The sequence below is a fragment of the Balaenoptera physalus genome (assembly GCF_965194825.1).
Source record: "Balaenoptera physalus genome assembly, chromosome: 5".
NCBI lineage: Eukaryota > Metazoa > Chordata > Mammalia > Artiodactyla > Balaenopteridae > Balaenoptera > Balaenoptera physalus.
Genome location: NC_138884.1, coordinates 84,051,620 through 84,072,074, shown reverse-complemented (window position 1 = coordinate 84,072,074; position 20,455 = coordinate 84,051,620). Strand labels below are relative to the sequence as shown.

The 20,455-nt window shown below is 38.7% G+C and overlaps 1 protein-coding gene across 5 annotated transcripts in view; it reads right to left on the bottom strand.

Annotated features, from left to right (window-relative positions):
• Positions 1 to 20,455, bottom strand: part of BEND4 (BEN domain containing 4) — a 64,053-nt gene that overhangs the window by 17,555 nt on the left and 26,043 nt on the right. The window contains exons 5-6 of one of the 5 annotated variants that reach the window (XR_014264399.1): positions 16,026 to 20,251; positions 9,868 to 10,193 (exon numbers count right to left, since the gene is read on the bottom strand). Coding sequence is in view for 4 of the 5 variants with exons in the window: in XM_082464253.1 (XP_082320379.1) it covers positions 20,034 to 20,251 (218 nt within the window). In the remaining variant the exon portion in view is untranslated. Of the gene's footprint in view, positions 1 to 9,412; positions 10,194 to 13,568; positions 20,252 to 20,455 lie in introns of those variants that run through there. The other 4 variants (XM_082464256.1, XM_082464253.1, XM_082464255.1 and 1 more) reach the window with 4 other exon arrangements.

Here is a 20,455-nt window from a genome sequence, read left to right as displayed (position 1 = left end):
GAATGTTTATGTATGATGCTGTCTCTAGAAGTATAAAGATGAAAAAGACCTAGACTTGGGATTTCCCTGGCGGTTCAGTGGTGAGGACTCCGGGCTTTCACTGCCAAGGGCGTGGGTTCAATCCCTGGTTGGGGAACTAAGATCCTGCACACCACACGGCAGGGCCAAAAAAAAAAGACATAGACACTCACAGTCTAGTTAACTGACAAAGAAGAAGCCCATACAAATAATTACAATACAGTGTAATAATGTGCTTATCCAAAAACATTTAAGTGGAGTAATATCAATCTTCATCAAAACTAGGTTTGTGAGATAGGCATGCTGATATGTTGTTCATGGGAGTGTGAAATGGGGCCTCCTCTCTGGAGGGTACTTTTCTAGTAGGTATCAAGAGTGGAAAATGTTCATACCTTTTGACCCAGTCATTTCACTTGTAGGAATGCAATCTAAGGAAATGGCATTGCTCTAGTATAAAAAAATTTGAAAAAAATTAGGTAAATGGTTAAACAAAGTATGGCGTATTTGTAAGGTAGACAGACCATAATGCAGTCTTTGGAATCATTTTTGGCAGAATACTTAATAAGATGACAAAATGCTTATGATAGAGGAAAAACCTAAGAATACACACCTATCACTTTAAGTTGTTACTGTTAAAGGTTGGGATTGGGGTGGGAGACGTCCTTTATTTTTCATTATTCATACAAAAATATTTTATGATCAAGAATTAGTTTTGCCAACTTTAGAAATGCTTAAGACTAATTTTTTAGTGGAAAAATAAAAATAGGACCCGAGTATATTAAGAATAATTTCAATTTTATGTACATAGAAAAAGGCCTAAAAGGAAATACACACACTAAATAGTAACAATGCTCATACATGATTTTTTTTTGTCATTTAGAGATTTCCTATGATGAACTTGTCTTTTTACATTTTTTAAACATTTTTGACTGTGTTGGGTGTTTGTTGCTGCGTGCAGGCTTTCTCTAGTTGCGGCGAGCAGGGGCTACTCTTCGTTGTGGTGCGCGGGCTTCTCATTGCGGTGGCTTCTCTTGTTGCAGAGCACGGGCTCTAGGCACACAGGCTCAGTAGTTGTGGCGCACGGGCTTCATTACTCAGTGGCATGTGGGATCTTCCCGGACCAGGGTTCGAACCCGTGTCTTCTGCATTGGCAGGTGGATTCTTAACCACTGCGCCACCAGGGAAGCCCTGTAAGTTTGGGTTTTGTTTGTTTTATTTGTTTTGTTTTTTAGATTCCACATATAAATGATATCATATATCATATTTGTCTTTCTCTATCTGACTTATTTCACTGTGCATGACATCCTCCAGGTCCATCCATGTTGCTGCAAACGGCAAGATTTCCTTTTTTATAGAAGAATAACATTCCATTGTGTGTGTATATACATACATACATACATATATATATATATATACACATTTTTTTTTTCTTATTGAGGTAACATTTATCATTATGTAAGTTTCATGTGTACATTATATTTCTACAACATGCTCACCACCAAAAATTTATTTTCCATCTGTCACCATACAGTTGATCCCCTTTACCGATTTCACCCTCCATACCCTTCTTCTCTGGTAGCCACTACTCTGTTCTCTGCATCTGTGTGTTTGTTTTTGTTTGGTTTGTATACCACATTTTCTTTATCCATTTATCCACTGATGAATGCATAGGTTGTTTCCACATCTGGGCTGTGGTAAATAATGATGCCATGAGCGTCATTAGTGTTTTTGTTTTCTTCAAATAAATACACAGAAGTGGAATTGCAGGATCATATGATAGGTCTACTTTTAATTTTTGAGGAACCTCCATACTGTTTTCCACAGTGGCTGCACCAATTTACATTCCCACCAGCAGTGCACAAGGGTTCCTTTTTCTCCACATCCTCACCAATGCCTATTATTTCTTACCTTTTTGACAATACCCATTCTAACAGGTGTGAGGTGGCATCTCATGGTTTTGAGTTGCATTTCCCTGATGATTAGTGAAGTTGAGCACTTTTTCATGTTCCCTGTTGACCATTCGTATGTCTTCTTTGGAAAAATGTCTATTTAGATCCTCTGCTCATTTTTTATCAAGATTTTTTTCTTTCGCTATTGAATTGTATGTGTTCTTTATATATATTCTGGATATTAACCCCTTATCAGATACGTGATTTGCAAACATTTCTCCCATTTGGTAGGTTGCCTTTCCATTTTGTTCATGGTTTCCTTTGTTATGCAGAAGGATTTTAGTTCGATGTAGTCTCACTTGTTTATTTTTGCTTTTGTTGTCTTTGCTTTTGGTGTCAAATCCAAAAAAATCATTGCCAAGACTGAAGTCAAGGAGCTTACTGCCTATGTTTTCTTCTAGGAGTTTTATGGTTTACTTACTTAATTTTTTGAAATTCATCTGTGGTCCACTAAATTCAGCTGAATTCCTCTTGAAGATTTACATTCCTAAAACTTAACTGCAGAATTAACTTTCTCCTTAATAAAGATAGTCATCACTGACTATTCTATCAGAAAAGAGTTTCCTTATCTTCATTAGTTATTTTCATTGGCATTGTAAATTTTGTTGTCTCTTCATAGGATCAGCTAGAGCTGTGTTTTTCAAATTTTAACCTGCATACAAATCACCTGGGAATCTTGTTAAAATGCAGATTTTTTGATCCAGTAGGTATCAATTAATTCTAAAGTAATCAATGCTAAAGCTTCTGGCCCATGGACCACACTTTGACTATCAAAGGCTAAGATTATTTTCAGATGTTGTATATTAAGCCTGCTGGCACAGTAATATCTCATCTTTTACAATAAATGTATCTCTAAAGACATTTGATAGTTACTGTGGTTGTAAAATTGAAACACTTTTTAAAGAGAGATCACTATGAATTCTCATAAAGAATGCATTCTTACATAATTAATTATTGGGAGTAAATCCTGAATTGTATCCAAAGTATGATCGTAAAATAATGTCAACAGCATTTTTAATAAACATTAAAGCTCAACTAAGTGTTCCTTTAAAAATAATCCTTTGTGTAAGCTCTTGCCTTAGTCTAACAATGCTGCCATCTTTAGGATATGTTTGGAACACCTGCTTGGGAGTTAACTATAGTATTTGTAACTCATTTGTAAAAATAGGTCTGATGAAGTGATGGATATCTTTATCTTCTGAGGATAAATGGAATTTCTTGGGAAGCAGTCAAAACTAGCTGGATCCAAGACTGATGAATATGGTGGATGGGTATGCTGGTTATTATTATTTTGGGTTAAAAATAAGGAACACTGTAATGAAATCTATTTTGTGTTTGCAGCTTATCATTTCATTCTGTAGGAGAAGCCCTACAAACAACATGAATATTGTTTTAATGAGTTCATGTCCTTTCAAGGCAATTACTAATTTGAAGAATAATACTTATCTGAAGATATAAATTCTGGTTTCTTGGTTAAAGAAATCAGTCTCATTATCAGAGTTTCAAAATACGTGAGGCAAAACTGATAGAACTGAAAGAGAAATAGATAAATCCACACAACGCCTCTCTCACGATAATCAATAAAAGTAGACTGAAAAATCAGTAAGCATACAGAAGATGTGAACGACACTATCAACTAACTTGACCTATTTGATATTTATAGTACATTCCATCCCCAAACAGAAATGAACATTCTTTTGAAGGTCACTTGGAATATTTACCAATAAAGACCATGTGCTTCGCCATAAAACATGTGTCAATAAAGTTAAAAGGATTTAAATCATACAAAGTATGTTCTTTGACCAAAATGGAATTGAGTTTAAAAACCCATAAAATGTAGAATTAAAATATATGACAGCAATAGCGCAAAGGAAGTGCATTGTTGTAAGATTCTTACACAGTTAATGAAGTGGTATGTCTTTATTTCAAGGCAGACCACGATGTTAAAGATGTATATTGTAAGTCATGGAGCAACTGCTAAAACACGCACACGCGCACACACACACACACACGCACACACACACACGAAGAGGTATAGCTAATAAGCCAACAGTGGAGATAAAATGGAATCATAATAAATAATAAATCCAAAACAAGTCAATAAACAAGGAACAAAGAAAAGATGAGACAAATAGAAAACAAATAGCAAGATGTTAGCTTCAATTCTTACGTTAACTCAAAGAGATAGATATTTTACAGATAAGGAAACTGAGACTTGGAGAGATTTAAGTAATTTGCCTAAGGTGACACAGCCAGTATGTATTGGGGCTGGGATTTCAATTCAGGTCCCCTGTCTTCCAAGGTCTCTGAACTCTATCTAATGCCAAGGTACTGTAGTAGTGTGTGTGTGTATGCATTCTAGCTACCTGTGTGTAGAATAATTTGGAGAACTAAACCCCTATGTCTTCTAAGAGTTGTGAATATGATTGACATTTACATTTCCGCATGCCTGTATAACTAAAATATATTCTTGCTTTTTGAATTACAGTGAAGCTACATTGAATTATTTCTTGAGGGTTTTCCCATCTGTCTTCACTCTCCATCACAGGTCAGGATATGCCTAGATTCTCTGCAATTGAGGGAGTGGGATGAGATGGTGTCAGTGCTGCCACAGTGAGGACAACCTAAGTCATTTCCCACAAACCTCTTCAAATCTTTTAAAAGCTTCTTGCTGTGTTCATTATCTATGTATATACCCATATATGAGCGCAGTACACTACACGTTAAAATATTTTGACACTCCATACAATATGCCAGGTTCTGTGGTAGGCAAAAGATATAAAAAGCTGAAAGAATTAATTATGTCCCCTGATATCCTAGAGTTAAAAGTCTCATGAGGCATACAAACTTTATACAAAGAATCATACAAATATATATAATACTGTCCTAAGTGCTATGAGAGCATCAGGGTACCATGATAGTTAACAGGATGACCTATTTGCAGGTCCTCAATGGAAATAGTCATTTTCTTTTTTTTTAACATCTTTATCGGAGTATAATTGCTTTACAGTCATTTTCTTCTTATTACAAACATATTGAAGACTTTGAAACTATTACAAAGCCACCAAGCTAGAAGTTGACTATAAGTAAGGTAAGTTAGTAATAAAACAATTCTTTCAACTTTAGCGTTCTTGGAGCCACGTGATATATTTCTAACAGAGTCTCTTGAGTATGAAGGGCTGTCACCAGCAATTATGTTGAAAGTTATTCATCCTTTTCTTTCCCATTTGCGAAAAGAATAGTTTTTTAAAAAATATTATTTATTTATTTGGCTGTGCTGGGTCTTAGTTGAGGCATGCGAACTCTTAGTTGCAGCATGTGGGATCTAATTCCCTGACCAGGGATCGAACCTGGGCCCCCTGTATTGGGAGCGTGGAGTCTTAGCCACTGGACCACCAGCAAAGTCCCAGAATGATGGTTTTTTAAGAGTAAAGATTTAACTAGGAATTTTTCATTACAATACAGGCTTTAATCATAGGACTTTAGAAGAAAACTCTTCACTTCCAGCAGTCCTTTAAAAAATGGCTGTGGATGATTTAAAAAGAGCAGTAAAATAAGTTGTAACCAATGTAACCTATAGCGTGTAAGGGGCTCACCCAGATCCTTCTGCGTTCATCCTGAGCTGTGTCCTGGGAGAAGCTGAGCCAGGCATGGTTCTGGGAAGAGCCCGCCTCCCTGTCTCAACAAGCCCAGATCTTGCAGCGGCTATTTCTGATTCTCTCCAGCCAGACCCCCCGGCTGGAGCCCAGTGACCAGCTGCAGCCGGTATGAAAGCTGCCGCCCAGTGTCATTCTGAAAAGACCACAATACTCTTTCCTCTGCATCCCATCTTTTCCTGGTGACAGGGAACCGAAGACCCAAGGGCAGGCCCAGGACCGACCACTTGCATTGTGCCTAGCACACACTAAAGACTCAATAAATGCGTAAAAAAAAAAAAAAAAGAAAGAAGAAGAAATATAAAATAAAATTGGGTGTTTGAATACAGATAGCTCAAAAGGGAGATGGAAATAAAATCAGTTTTTGTTAATTGTTGGATAAGAATCGAGCAGGAAGAGACAAGAAACAATGATTTTAAAGGTACTTTACAAAAACACTGGATCATTATCTGATGACTTGCTTGTAAAAGTTGCTGTATTTCAGGAACAAATTTAAGTGACCGGATTTTAAACATTATGCAAGTATTTTCCTGGTTAGACACTTAGTACCTAGGCGATAGAAACATCTGCTCGCTGAACAGGTATCACTGCAGAGTAAAGGCACTCAAACAATTGCATTTGCTCTTCTGATTAGAGCGAAGGGGAGGGAGGGGAGGCAGGAACATGAAGGGAATGATGTGGGCGGCTGTGTCTGCAGTGCGTGCCTGCCTGCAGTATAAACGGGCAGGCTTGTCTGCTCAACAAAATGGGAAGGATTGTTTCTAGCACAGAATAATTGTCCTTAAAAAATGTTTCCTTATAAATATTTTTATTAGTATACCTTAAAGCTTTTAGTATTAAAGAACCCACCAGATTAAGGCTTGGCATAATTTTGAGAAGGTATATGCATTAGTTTTTAGGGTATTTGGGGGAGAAAAGCTGATTTGTTTCGATAATGATTGTAGCACAGTCCTTTTTGAATAGCGGTATTTCATTTCTGGAACAGGTTCATTCATTTGTCTTTCTGATACCCTCTTTCTAGACTAATAATTTGGGCATTTCATTTTAATATTTTTATTCTTTATTTTTTATTTTTATTTTTATTTTTTTTTGTGGACTGGTGAAATCAGATTTAATTTTTAATATTTTAGAGCAACATATTTTACTCCAAAGCCTTTCTATATAGACAACAAGTACTGTAAGAAGAAACAAAAAAAAAAAAAACTGTAAGGTAAGCTTTCAGGGAAAAAGTGATTCTGAGCTGAGAGAAGGTTCTAGATTAGGAGTTCTTAACATGGGACCATGGGTAAAATTTAGGGGATTCAAGAATCCCTTGGAATTTCCTGGAAAATCCTGAGTGTATCTAGGGAGAGAGTCCTGTGTTTTTATAAGATTTTCAGAGTGGTATTGACCCAAAAGAGTTAGAATCTTGTAGTGTGAGTGTCAGTCAAGATAGCCTAAGTTATGCTGCAGTAACAAAATAACCTTGAGACCTTGGTAGCTTAAAACCACCATGGTTTCTCACTACCTAAAATTACTTCCCCTCCAACTCATGTCAAACAACAGATATTTGTTCAGAGCTAATTCTGCTCAAAGGCTCCTAACTAGGGCCCGAGAGAGAGAGGGATCAGGTCCCCTGGACATTACATGTCTTTACCTCTGAACAAGTTCCTCACTTTCCCTTATCCACCAGATGTTTTCTTTATTTAAATTTTTATTGGAGTATAGTTGATTTAAAAAGTTGTGTTAGTTTCTGCTGTACAGCAAAGTGAATCAGTTATACGTATACATAGATCCACTCTTTTTTAGATTCTTTTCCCATATAGGTCATTACAGAGTATTGAGTAGAGTTCCCTGGGCTATATGGTAGGTCCTTATTCGTTATCTATTTTATATATAGTCGTGTGTGTATGTCAATCCCAATCTCCCAAGTTATCCCTCTCCCTCCCCCTTCCCCGCCACCCCCTCCCCCCCCGTAACCATAAGTTTGTTTTCTACATCTGTGACTCCATTTCTGTTTTGTAAATAAGTTTATCTGTACCATTTTTATTTTTAGATTTCACATACAAGCGATATCATATGATATTTGTCTTTTACGGTCATCCGCCAGATTCTTATCCTCATTGCAGACAGAGAGGGGATAGAACCCTGGAAGGGAAGTGACCACAGGTGGAAAAAATAAAATCCAGATAGATAAGTTGGAACAAACAGTCTGAAATGTTTTCGTCAGTGTTGGGGAGGGGTGGGTGGAGTAGGTGGCAGGGAGGTGTGAAGGAGATTTCTTATTTCTGGGCTTAGCGTTTCAACATGACAATTTACGTTCTAGGAAGCACTCTAATATACTTATCATCCATACTTCATCCATTTCCAGGTAAAAATAGCACATCATAATACAGCGCTGTTACAGTAAACTTTCAAAGATAAATGCAAAATCAAGAACAGAAAAAGATGGTTGGTGGTGGTAGAGAACAAGCAGACAGAAAAGCTGAGCTAAGGGAAGCTGCAGTTGAGATATAACTTAACATCGGGCTTCCTGGCAGCCAAAGAAAAAAGGGAAACACCAACAAGAAATTTGGACAAGTAGCTGTAAAAATCTTACGGTTCTAGGGGACTGTATTGTTTTGATATTCATTTAGGCACTGCTAGTAAATAGCCGCATGAACTTGAACAAGTTACTAGAGTGTTCTAGGCTTTACTTTCCTATAAGTGACAGTAATTGCCTGCTGAATTAGACAATATCTAAATTTCCTTTTCCCATAACTTCTCAGTTGACACTTCAAAGAAATGTCTTCCTTTATACTTTTCATCAGGATTATACACTTCTTCATTAAACACGTGTTTATAGTTCTCTGTAGATTCATGAAGATTTTCCCCTTTAAGTATCCTTAAAGAGAAACGTGACAGAATTCCCTAATCTTTACTAATTTTAAAGCTAACATATATTTCACATGTCACATGCCTAGTTTTGACTTTGACATTCTTCTGCAGTCACAGAAAAAACAGCATATTCAAAAATACACCAGAAATGAAAGGGTAATTATTTTGTACAGAGTGTTAATAGAAAACACAACACAAGCCACAAACACAATTATTATGTTTTTAAAATTGAATTGAAAATGCTTCTATGTTGCCAGAAAGGAGAAAGAATCATAGTTGTTGGTACCCAAAAAGAGACAGACTAGAAGACATTTCCATACCCCTGTTCCTCACATCTTGACAGGGCCTGAATTTCTTCCTAGAATCTGGCAGAGAGTGAAGAATGTTTTAAATCTCACTTATTGCTGGGAAGTGGACCTTCGCTTTTAAAAACTGTCTATATTTATATGTTTTCTGGTTTCTCTGCTTGTATCCAACCACACAGCTTACTGTTCATTATATTTCATTTTCATTAGTGGTATTCTTCAATATTCTTGTGCCTTGATGAATTTTTATTTTTCAAGAGTAAAGAAGGTAGGGCTTCCCTGGTGGCGCAGTGGTTGAGAATCTGCCTGCTAATGCAGGGGACACGGGTTCGAGCCCTGGTCTGGGAAGCTCCCACATGCCGCGGAGCAACTAGGCCCGTGAGCCACAACTACTGAGCCTGCGCGTCTGGAGCCTGTGCCCCGCAACAGGAGGGGCCGCGATAGTGAGAGGCCCGCGCACCGCGATGAAGAGTGGCCCCCGCTTGCCGCAACTAGAGAAAGCCCTCGCACGAACCGAAGACCCAACACAGTCAAAAAAATAAAATAAATAAATAAATAAAGTAGCTATTAAAAAAAAAAAAAATTGGAGTCATCAAAATATTCTTAAAAAAAAAAAAAAAAAGAGTAAAGAAGGTAAAAAAAAAAAAAAATCAGGATTAATCTGGTCCATAACATTTTTTTTTTTCGGCTGTGCTGTGCAACTTGTGGGATCTTAGTTCCCCAACTAGGGATTGAACCCGGGCCCCCGAGAGTGAAAGCCTGGAATTCTAACCACTGTAGTCCATAACATTTTTGTTAGATGAGACTAAAGATAAACATTTTAAAGCTGTATTTCAAAACCATGTTTTAACCTCATTTATTAAAATTTGACAATGCATAAGTACAAGGTCCACAAGATATTCTATTTTGATGTAACTCATCCCACCTTATCTATCTATCTATCATCTATCTATCTCTCCATTCATTCATAGAAGCAAGCATATTTCTTAAACATCAGGATCAATGGATACAGAGGACTACGGACAGAGGCATTGAGACTGTGTCTCTATGGATCTTTAGGACTGAATCAGAACCAAGACTCACCTGGGACCCAGAAACTGCACCAATATTCATCTGGGAATTTTTTCAGGATTTTGAGCAGCAGTCTTCTCAGGCCACATTGAGGAATGAATTATAGTTGGATCAGCCAAAGCTGGGTAGAAGTAAGAAGTAGTTACTGTTTCATCAGCCTCATTGTTGCAACTTCTTTCCTCAGCCTTGCAAATCTTCAAAGATAGTTTTACTGGAGTCAGTGAAACACGGGCTTCTCGCCTGGAGCAGGCCGCCTGGATTAGCATCTGGCCTTTAGCGCTTCACCACCACTAGCTCTGTGACCTTGGGCACATGTCTCTAAGCATCAGTTTACTCATCTGTAGAGCGGGGATAATATTAGAGTTTACCTCATAGGCTGTAAGAAGATTCACTGCGTTAATGATAGTAAAGCATTCAACTACTGACTTAAGAAATAACTATTCAAATTATTAAAAATTAAAAGGTCATTTATGTAAAGAAGTCGACTCTCAGGATTTCAGTGAAGGGGAACCAAAGAGATCTTTGAACTATCTAACTCATCCCCATGATCAATTGTGATTAACTTCTCCCCTTTACTCTGTCTCCACCTTGCTCTACGTCCCAGGGGGCTGACCTGTGTGACATCAAGGTGGTTTCCAGTTGCTCTCAGCTAGAGGGGAGCATCGTAAGGAGACAGAAGTGAGGAGAGAAGTAAGGGTACTGATTCCCCTGGCTCCCTCCCTGCAGGCTCTGCCGACTCTAACCACATTTCCTCACATGGAGATCACATTTCCTAGCAGGGAGCCCTCATTCCAGTACACCCACTGGCTCACCTCCCCTCTTCAGGCCGACGACAGTGCCCTGCCAGTGCACGGTCTGGACACTACACACCCCATCGTAGTTTCAGGCTACCCTGCTCACACCTTTGGACTAAGTGTTTTTATCCAGCTCTTCTCAAATCAACCGTGCCATCTGTTTCCTGACAGACTGGTTGAAACACCAGGTATGTATCACTAGGATGGTGTCTATGTGAGGCCTGAGTAACAGCTTTAAGGGGAGGGGGGAAAAAGGAAAAGAGAAAAAGAGAATGATTCAACCAGGATTTGGGAGCACACCAAATTATATATGAATAATTCTTTCCCTGAATTGGCATGTACTTTGGCTGATATGGTCAAATTGAACTATTTTGGTATGATAGAGACAGACTCAGTGACCTTTATTTTCTCTCATTCTATGCCTGATTCAGCTTTGTAAATACAGCTTTATGGGGGGAACAAGTTGCTCACTGGAACTTGGGATTTTCTCATAATTCATAATAGGTCTTGGCCATTTTTCTCCAACTAGTTATTCAGCCGCTGGCTGTATTTATTTGGTTCTTGGGACACGGTACCTGATACAGGGCCAGGCACGTCAGGCTCTCAGTAAATACATTGCATGAATGTATAATCAACTTTAAAGGGTTCATGCATGTTGTAGTATGTATTAGTATTTCATTCATTTTTTATGACTGAACAACACTCCATTGTGTGGATATACCACATTTTGTTTGTCCATTCATCAATTAATGGACATTTGGATTGATGCCACTTTTTGGTATCATAGGGCTCCTGTGAACATGTGTGTACAAGTTTTTGTGTAGACATGTTTCCAATTCTCTTGGGTATATACCCATGAGTGGAATTGCTGGGTCAAATGATAACCTATATTTAACTTTTTAAGAAATTGCCAAACTGTTTTTCAAAGTGACTGCACCATTTTACATTCCTACCAGCAATGTATGGTTTCAATCTCTCCATATCCTAGCTAGTATTTATTATTGTGTATCTTTTTCATTGGTATTTCACTGTGGTTTAATTTGCATTTCCCTAATAACTGGTGATGTTGAGCATCTTTTCATGTGCCTATTGGCCATTTGTATCTTCCTTGGAGAATGTATATTCAGAACACTTGCCCACTTTTAATTAGTCTATTTGTGTTTATTGTTGAATTGTAAGAGATCTATATATTCTGGCTACAAGTTTCTTATCAGATACATAATTTGCAAATATTTTCTCCCATTCTGTGGGTTATCTTTTTGTTCTTCATGTTCTTGGAAGCACAAAAGTTTTTCATTTTGAAGTATAATTTATCTTTCCTTTTTTTTGTCACTTATGCTTTCCGGTGTCACATTGAAAAAACCATGGCTTAACCCAAGAAGATTCACTCTTGTGTTTTCGTCTAAGAGTTTTATAATTTTAGCTCTTCCATTTAGGTCTATGACCTATTTTCAATTATTTTTTGCACATGGTATAAAAGTAGGGGTCCAACTTCATTCTTTTGGATGTGGATATCCTGTCGTCTCAGCATCATTTGTTGAAATGACTATTCTTTCCCCATTGAATTATCTTGGCACCCTTGTTAAAAATCTATTGACAGCAAATGTATGGATTTTTGTTGGCTATCTGGATTCCTTGCATTTCCATCAGAGCTTTAGGATAAGCTTGTCAATTTGTGCAGAGAAGTCACCTGAGATTTGGATAGAAATTGCAATGGACCAGTAGATCAATTTGGGGAGTATTGCCATCTTAACAATATCGATTCTTCCACTCCATTATCATGGGATATCTTCCCGTTATTTAGATCTTTTAAAATTTCTTCCAATAATGTGTTGTAGTTTGCAGTGTACAAGTCTGGCATTTGTTTTTTAAAATTTATTCCTAAGTATTTTATTCTTTCTGATGTTATTGAAAATAAAATTGTTTTCTTTAATTTCATTTTCAGAGTGTTTATTGCTAGTGTATAGAAATACATTTGATTTTCGTATATCGATCTTGTATCTCACAACCTTGCTGAATTTGTTCCTAATACTTTTTTGATCTGTAGCTTTTACTCTGTGTGACCTGCTACAAAATATTAAAAAACCGAAGTTACTTAATAATCCTCTTTTAATGCTTTAGAATAATAAAATAATTTAAATTTCATTTTAATTGAAATTCCAATTCAAACTCAAATTATTTGGACTAAATTATTATTTTTTCATCCAAAACTACTGTTCAGAACATTGCATCTTGCAGTGCAAAAATAAAACATCTCTTTTCCCTAAAGTGAAAAATGTGTTTTGTCTTAGTTTTTACTGAGTCTAACTTATGAATGACACTTATTCAATTTCGCTGTTCAGTAATGGTTGATACATCAGGTTTGTATTTTACGTAATGACTAAAAGTGGGAAGCCACCACTACGCCACCTTATTTAGCCATAGCTACTTTGCTTTTGTAGTCAGGTCACTGTTCAAAAACCATAAACAAGCAGCGTCTGTTTATTGTTAAAGGTCAAGAGTAGCAGCTGTAGGGTTCCTCCTCTCCCTGATAGAATGGAACTATAGAAGCATGTATGTTTAAAATGTGAATGTAGGGCTTCCCTGGTGGCGCAGTGGTTGAGAGTCTGCCTGCCAATGCCGGGGACGCGGGTTCGAGCCCTGGTCTGGGGGGATCCCACATGCCGTGGAGCAACTCGGCCCGTGAGCCACAATTGCTGAGCCTGCGCGTCTGGAGCCTGTGCTCGGCAACGAGAGGCCGCGATAGTGAGAGGCCCGCAAACCGCAATGAACAGTGGCCCCCGCTTGCCACAACTAGAGAAAGCCCTCACACAGAAACGAAGACCCAACACAGCCATACATACATACATACATACATAAATAAAAAGAATGTAAGCAGACAAGAATATCATTAAAAAAAAAAAAAAAGAAAAAAAAATGTGAATGTACAAAATACTGTACAGAAATCTTGGATTACACTCCTGGATCATCATTGGTTGTCCCTTTCATTCACTAGATCAAGCGAATTTTTGGATGAGTTCTGGTCAGTTCCCTGACATAACTGTCTTTTCTGTTTATACAAACAAAACAAACAAACAAACAAACCAGAAGATCGTCTTGAATTGGAGAAAGATGCAAAAAGCAAGTTAAAACACTTAACAGAGACTTGACATTTATTGTGCAATTTTATCTCCAACAGAACATGTGGCATTCTAGAGGTATATGAGGTAATAAAATCAATACTCCAGTTAGAACACCTGAAATAATTGACTCTAGTAACAAATGTTTCTTATAATTAAAAATATTGAATGTTTAAAAAACTCTTATAACATTTTAAGTTCCCAAAAGAAAAGTGCCTAACACTTAAAAAACAACTTACTCTTCTATATAAATTGTTCACAAAAAATCTTGCTATTCTATATTACACTACGCATTTATAGTTTTATTAACATACCTCTGGTGGGTTTTAACTCTACACAGTACAATCAAATAGAAATTATTCATAGAGAATCAACAAGACTTCAACAATAAAAATATTAGGATCAATGGATTTGTCACAGTTTCTCCACAAGTGTTCATCATAGAAAATAGAGTAAAGGCAAGTTGGCCCCAGTGTTAGGCTGCTACATGAAGTTCCAGAGAGGAGAGACACACAAAGGCAATGCTTAAATGGGGCAGGGTCGGACTAGACCAGTGACCTTGAAGGTTTCAGGACCCCTCTCACGGACCGGCATGCCCTATTCCTTAGAAACAAAGCCAGGCCCTGATGGCCATGGCAAGCTCTTGAACTTAAACACAGCCAGAGATGTTAAAGCCACAACTACAGGAAAGAACAGATTACTGTATTTTCCTACTAAAACTTCACGACAGTTCCCACAGTGACATCATAGATTGAAACCCTCTCTTCCAAACCAGACTCATCAATTCTAAGGCTATGAATACAACAAATGTGAAAAGTGAATGGACACTGGCTAACTGATGTCCAGTGCCATTTCTACCATCTAGCCGTTTCCAAAGACCATCACTTCACTGAGTTCAAAGTTTTGCTTTTATATCCCTGCGTTTTTGTACTGGGAACCTATGACAGAAATGTGAACAAATTCTAATTTATTCACTACTTCAATTAAACAACAAATCCATTCCGAAGTGTTTAAGGGGTTTGAGAACCTTAACTACTAGGGAAAACTGAACTAGTCATTCTGCTTACTAAACCCAAAGATTTCCTCTTATTAGCTGAGTACCTTGGGCAGTGTCCTTATCAATAAAATGGGGTGGTAACAATAACACCCTAGAGGGTGGTTGTGAGGATTAAAATGAGGGGATGCATTAAAGTGCTTACCAAAGTACCTGGCGCGCAAGGCCTCAATGTATATAAGCTATAGCTATTGTTATTGTTAGTGGTTCTGAATGGGCCTAAACAGTTTTCCAATGTGCACAAGACCCATCAGGCTACTTACTTGTAGTAGGGCAATTATTCTGAGAATGAACAGGCTTTTGAATAAGTCATCTTAGCAGATGAATTTTTACTGTAATTTGGGGAATTGTGATTCAGTGAAAACCTAGCCTGTATATTAGCCAGCTATGGATGGTCACGAGGAAATTTAATCTGGTTACTTTTACCACAAAGATTTGGTAATTTAGTGTTTTCAAGAGCCAAGCTTGCCGAGCTGGTCATTAGATGAGTGAAGTCCAGACCTCTCAATGTTTCTTGCAATTGAATATACTGTGCAGGGTAAAAGTGGTCTCTAACGTGTAAACATATCCGTTATAGTTTTGAATTTTAATTAGGAGGCAAGTATTGGTGAGTTATTATTTTTGCACTCCATGTTGTCTGGTATCAATTCTTCACTCTTCTCTAAATAATAACACAAATAGAAGAACTGATGTCACTGGCTGATAATGTAAGTAACTGCGGAGGGCCATCAACTGGGTGACATTTTTCTACATTATTCAAGTGAAGTGGTTATTTTTATCCAGTACTTACACGACTGAAAGAAGCCATCACTATGTTTACAAAAATATATCGTAATGATACATACTGCTGTTTAGACACATTTACACTAGAGTTCTGACTCAAGCATCCTATTTGACATGTTTTGCCAAGCAGTTTTGGCAAGTGTCACCACATTAAACACGCACCAGCAAGACTTGCACCATATGTGCAAAATCACTTTCTATTACATTTCTAAAAACTGGTATATAAGAGCTGTCAAAAGTTACAAACATCTGTACTGTGAAATGAGAAAAGTTTAAATCTTTTTTAAAACGAAGTTATCCAAGAATGAGACTTTTTAAAATGATAGAAATCTAAGAAAAACTAAGGAGGTAGTCAGTGGGTATTAGGTTTAGGTTCTAGAGTACACGCTGAATGACAAAATTCAAATGAGGGCAACGTACGTTTGCTTTCCTGAAAACAGCGCATGCTTCATCCTACTTGATGCTCCATCCATTTTCTGATAGCGACAGGAGGTCAAACCATTAAAGGTGGCAGGAAAATGTAGACATCACGAACCTGTAGATTCCCAAGTTTGTATTATTGTCTAGAGTTTTGGAAAACATCTGATATTACAAGAATATACTGGACTTAACCATTCTATCGATATCTGACACACGGAGGAGCTGGATCAAATAAGATATTGAGTAATTTATATCGCCTTATAATCCTGGTGAACAAATCTCTCAGGTCAATGTGTTTATGACTGATGAAGGGCTAAGAAAGATCCAGAATATAAAATGACCCACTTGCTCTACAGCTATGAAGTAGCCACATGTATAACATATCTCCCAATTCCCCTACCAAAGGAGATGATGACTATTTCCAGCAAATGCTCTAATACTATCCTCTCCATTCCTAGTGAAGCCTTATGAAACATAAATGGTGACAGTAACCGCAGTGCTGTAGTGGAAATTCTCAGCCAAGAGAGTGGTGCCTGGGTTCAGGGCTGAATATTTTCAGTTAACAGTTTTTCTCCAAAGCATTTAATACTGAGGTTAAACCATGAGATCGTGAATGGTGGACCTTCAAAAGAGACCGTGAGAAATGGGACCTTAGTAACTGCTCGCAGAATATGACGCATCCCCCCACCCCATCTCCCGGTTCCTGGCCTACATCCTCCAAACGGATCACTGAAGGGTTATGCTGGGCCAAGCGGAACTGCGCTTGGGGTTCCATTCACTGGGAAAGCAGGCATGCTCTTTGTGATGTGATTTTAATTTGGGGAAACTCAGGACGCATCAAGACACTGTCACTGAGAGTAGGTATGGTCCCCTTGATAGATGGGATTAGGAACCATGCCCAGTCACTGACAAAAATACCAAATTTGGTCTGTGGTGTCAGGCCAGACCTATGACCTTTTCTCTCACCAATGTGGTGGAGCACAGCTGCATCCTGAGCTGTTTTAATTCGATCTATGTTATTCCAGTGCTAAAATGACTCAAGGAAGCTGCTACAAGCTGACATGAGTATGAGTGTCTCCTCAAGAGAGCAATTTGTCCAGCTGCCAGACAAAGATGTAGAAGATCCAATCAAGAAAATATACAGGTCTCCAGGTCTCCCAAGAGATCAACGGAAAGGCCGACAGAGCAGTGACAGCATCCAATCTTCTCACTGGTGAGCTTTTAACCTTGCTACAGAGGCTGCAATGGCCTTACCAAAAAATAAGTGAGCGATCCTTGCAAACCCTGATTTGAAAATCAGGTGAGCATGCAGGCAACCACCACGAGCCAGGTGACATACCAGCCTTAAAGGGGAAGTGCAAATAGCAGCGTGTGACATGGACTAAGGAGAGGACAAAGCAGAACAGCCAAGCAGGCACTGTGTCACAGCCCAGGGGCCATTAGTGCCCGGGTCAGGTGGTGGGCTCAGCTAAAGGAACACAGCGACTACATCAACTGTGAAGAGTGTAACGGAACGTCTGACTGGGGACAGGGGATCGTAGGTCCTAGACCCAGGAGAGGCGTTAGAACTGGCTGTGTGATGCTAAGTCAGTCATCTTTCTGGGCCTTGACTGCTCATGTGCGTAAGAGATGGCCAATGTGCAGCTCTTAACATTTTAGAATTTGTGAAGTATTGGAAAACAGGTGATAGATAATTCACCTGAAAACAGGGGTGGGAGGAAGAGACCAGGTGTACCTTTGAGCAAAGGCTGGTGCAACCACGGGCCTTGAAGGGCAGAGCCTCCTGACCCCAGGAGCCTTCTCAGGGGAGGATAAGAGGAGTGGAGCAAGCACTTGTCGCAAGCATGCCAACCTGTACGGCTATGGAGAGCGAATGCAGAAATGCTCCATCACCACCTTCAGTGAAGATCAGCACAACATACGGCTCCATGATGACGCGTAGATGTGAAGATGTGTGGAATTCGCAAGCTTTCAGGGAAACGATAAGAATTGGATGTTCTTTTGTATTTTTTTTTAAGGCAGTGGTCAAATATTGCTGCTATAGAAAAAAAAAAGGACAGTGAACTCAGCAGTAAGGATAACTAAAGTCCAATGCAAAGAAAGGAAAAGTAAGATGGAAAGACAGGTGAGATTACGGTGGTATTTTTCTCCTGGCCAAGATTTCATGTCACCAAAGATTCTTATAAGATATTGACTTCCTAGACCTTGAAAACTCCTCAGGGAGTATCTTTCTTTCTCGGATAGCCAAAGATACTAGTCTCATCGTTCCCAGAAGCACTGCATTTGCCCTTATCTTTTCCTTTACTTGCAAATTTTAGCTAAGTTGCTCCAAAACAGGATTGAAATATTAGTTCTCCCCATACCATTGAACAGATCTGACAAATGACCATCTCTATAAACAAACTTTTCAGTGGGCGAAACTAATAATCATAACAAAAGCTAAAGAAGGACCTATTGCTAGGGTCATGCACAGAGTTGATGCTAATTATAGAAGATAAAGGGTAATTTATTACTTTACTTTGTCAAAAAGTGGAAAAAACCCTCTTTATGCATGGATGCTCATAAACTTCAAATGAATTTCCAACCCATTTTCAAAACCCTTAGTCATGTTTGTAGATGACATTAGCAGCCTTCACTAACAGCTGTCCATTTAGCCCTCAACTCTACAAAGAATGCAGACATCTGGATTAGGGTGATAAAGGAAGCCTCCCCTCCCACCCAAACCTGAAGCACCCAGAAATAGATCCTAGCATCTCTAGAGCATCTGCTGATAAGAAATGGTTCCAAAGACATTACTACTAACTTCACAGATGAAGCTCCACAAATTAAACCAGGGAAAGTGGGTGGGAGTGGTCACTGCTAACTCAGCCAGAGCCAGTAGTTCAGGGGAATACTGGCGGGAAGGAGGCACACAGCAGTTGGGATGAAACATTTCCATCGGTGACAACAAGAAACAAGATTTATGCAAATTCTAAAGATCAACTCAGCACAAAAAGACCCTCAAATTTCTGAGAAATTACAGACAAGCCCATTGCATAGTTGTCAGAATGGCCTTGAAGCTGTGTGTATACAATTCCAGAACATCTGGTCAATTCAGTGAATACCATCAGTCACATCACTTGTTTGGTCCTCAGTGCACCAAACTGACTGAAATTCTCATTGTTCAACCCATCACTTTGGCATTGTGTCAACAAAGCCCGATTTAAGGCTATGGAAACTGCGGATCTGTGAACTTACAAAATCGAGCATTTGAAAATGGTTTTGAATCTTTGGATGTTTCTTGACTGATACAGTGAAAACTATTACTGTTTGTTAACTTCAGAGATCATATAGTGCCTTCCCGATCAACAGAGTAGAAATTTTTTTTTGTGGTAAAAATAACAGCTGACTCCCAATTAATCATTGTCTACAGGTGGCTTCTGATCTCTGGTTTCTTTTTAATAACAGGCTCCGTCAATGTAGACACAGCATGCAATGTCACCTATCCTATGTCTTTGCTGAGAAGTATAAATTCAAGTCTTTGGAAAACATAAAGACAACTTATTTGAATTAAGTTAAGAGAATGCTTATTCCCTGTCCCTTAAGATAACGCCATGTCTCTACCTTCTCCCATGGGCAGGAACACTAACCCAATCTCTGTGGGGACCAGCTCTGCTCAGGAAACAGCTGACTTGAAGATTTCAGACAGGTGACCAGGAGCTCACCTCTCTTTCCTCACCCTCACCGTCTAACTAGTCATCATTTAAAATCAATTGTCATTTTTTCTTTGTATAATGTGATATTCTGAAAATTTCTGTAGGCTCCATAGACTTCCCAAACAACCCTAAAATGGGTTTGTACTAGGAACTGTGGCAGTTAGGTCAAGAGTTAAGGTTTAGGATATGTAAACCTTAACTCTGTTAGGATGTGACAGAGTGACATGCTTTGGATTCTAAAGTGATGGTAACAGAACATTCACAACTGGAACTCTTGAGAGGACCGGCTGCTAGCGTGGAAAGATTCTGTCCACTAATCACCAGACCCATCCTGGGAATTTCTACTGAAGACTTCATCCTGGGAAGCCTGGTGATCGATCCCTTCATAAAATGAGCCTCCGTTGTGCAGGAAAGTCCCCACTGCCCGCCCCTGCCGGGCGTGACCCACGGCGTCACTGAACACTTTGTTTATCTGTTCCTCCGAGGGCATCCACCAGTCGGGGTTGGAGGTGCAGTGCATCCTAATGAATTCTGTGGGAATACACACAACAGTAAAAAAAAAGAGAGAGAAAAACAGCTGGTTTTGGCAGCGAATGATAGGAAGGCTGCTTAAACTTTAACAGAAGCTCTGTAAGAAAAGCTTTATGGGACATCCAATGTAATGCCATGATGATGTCACTTATTAGACCCAACTTACGCCATACACATTTTCTACTCAGGTGCAGAAGTAAAAAT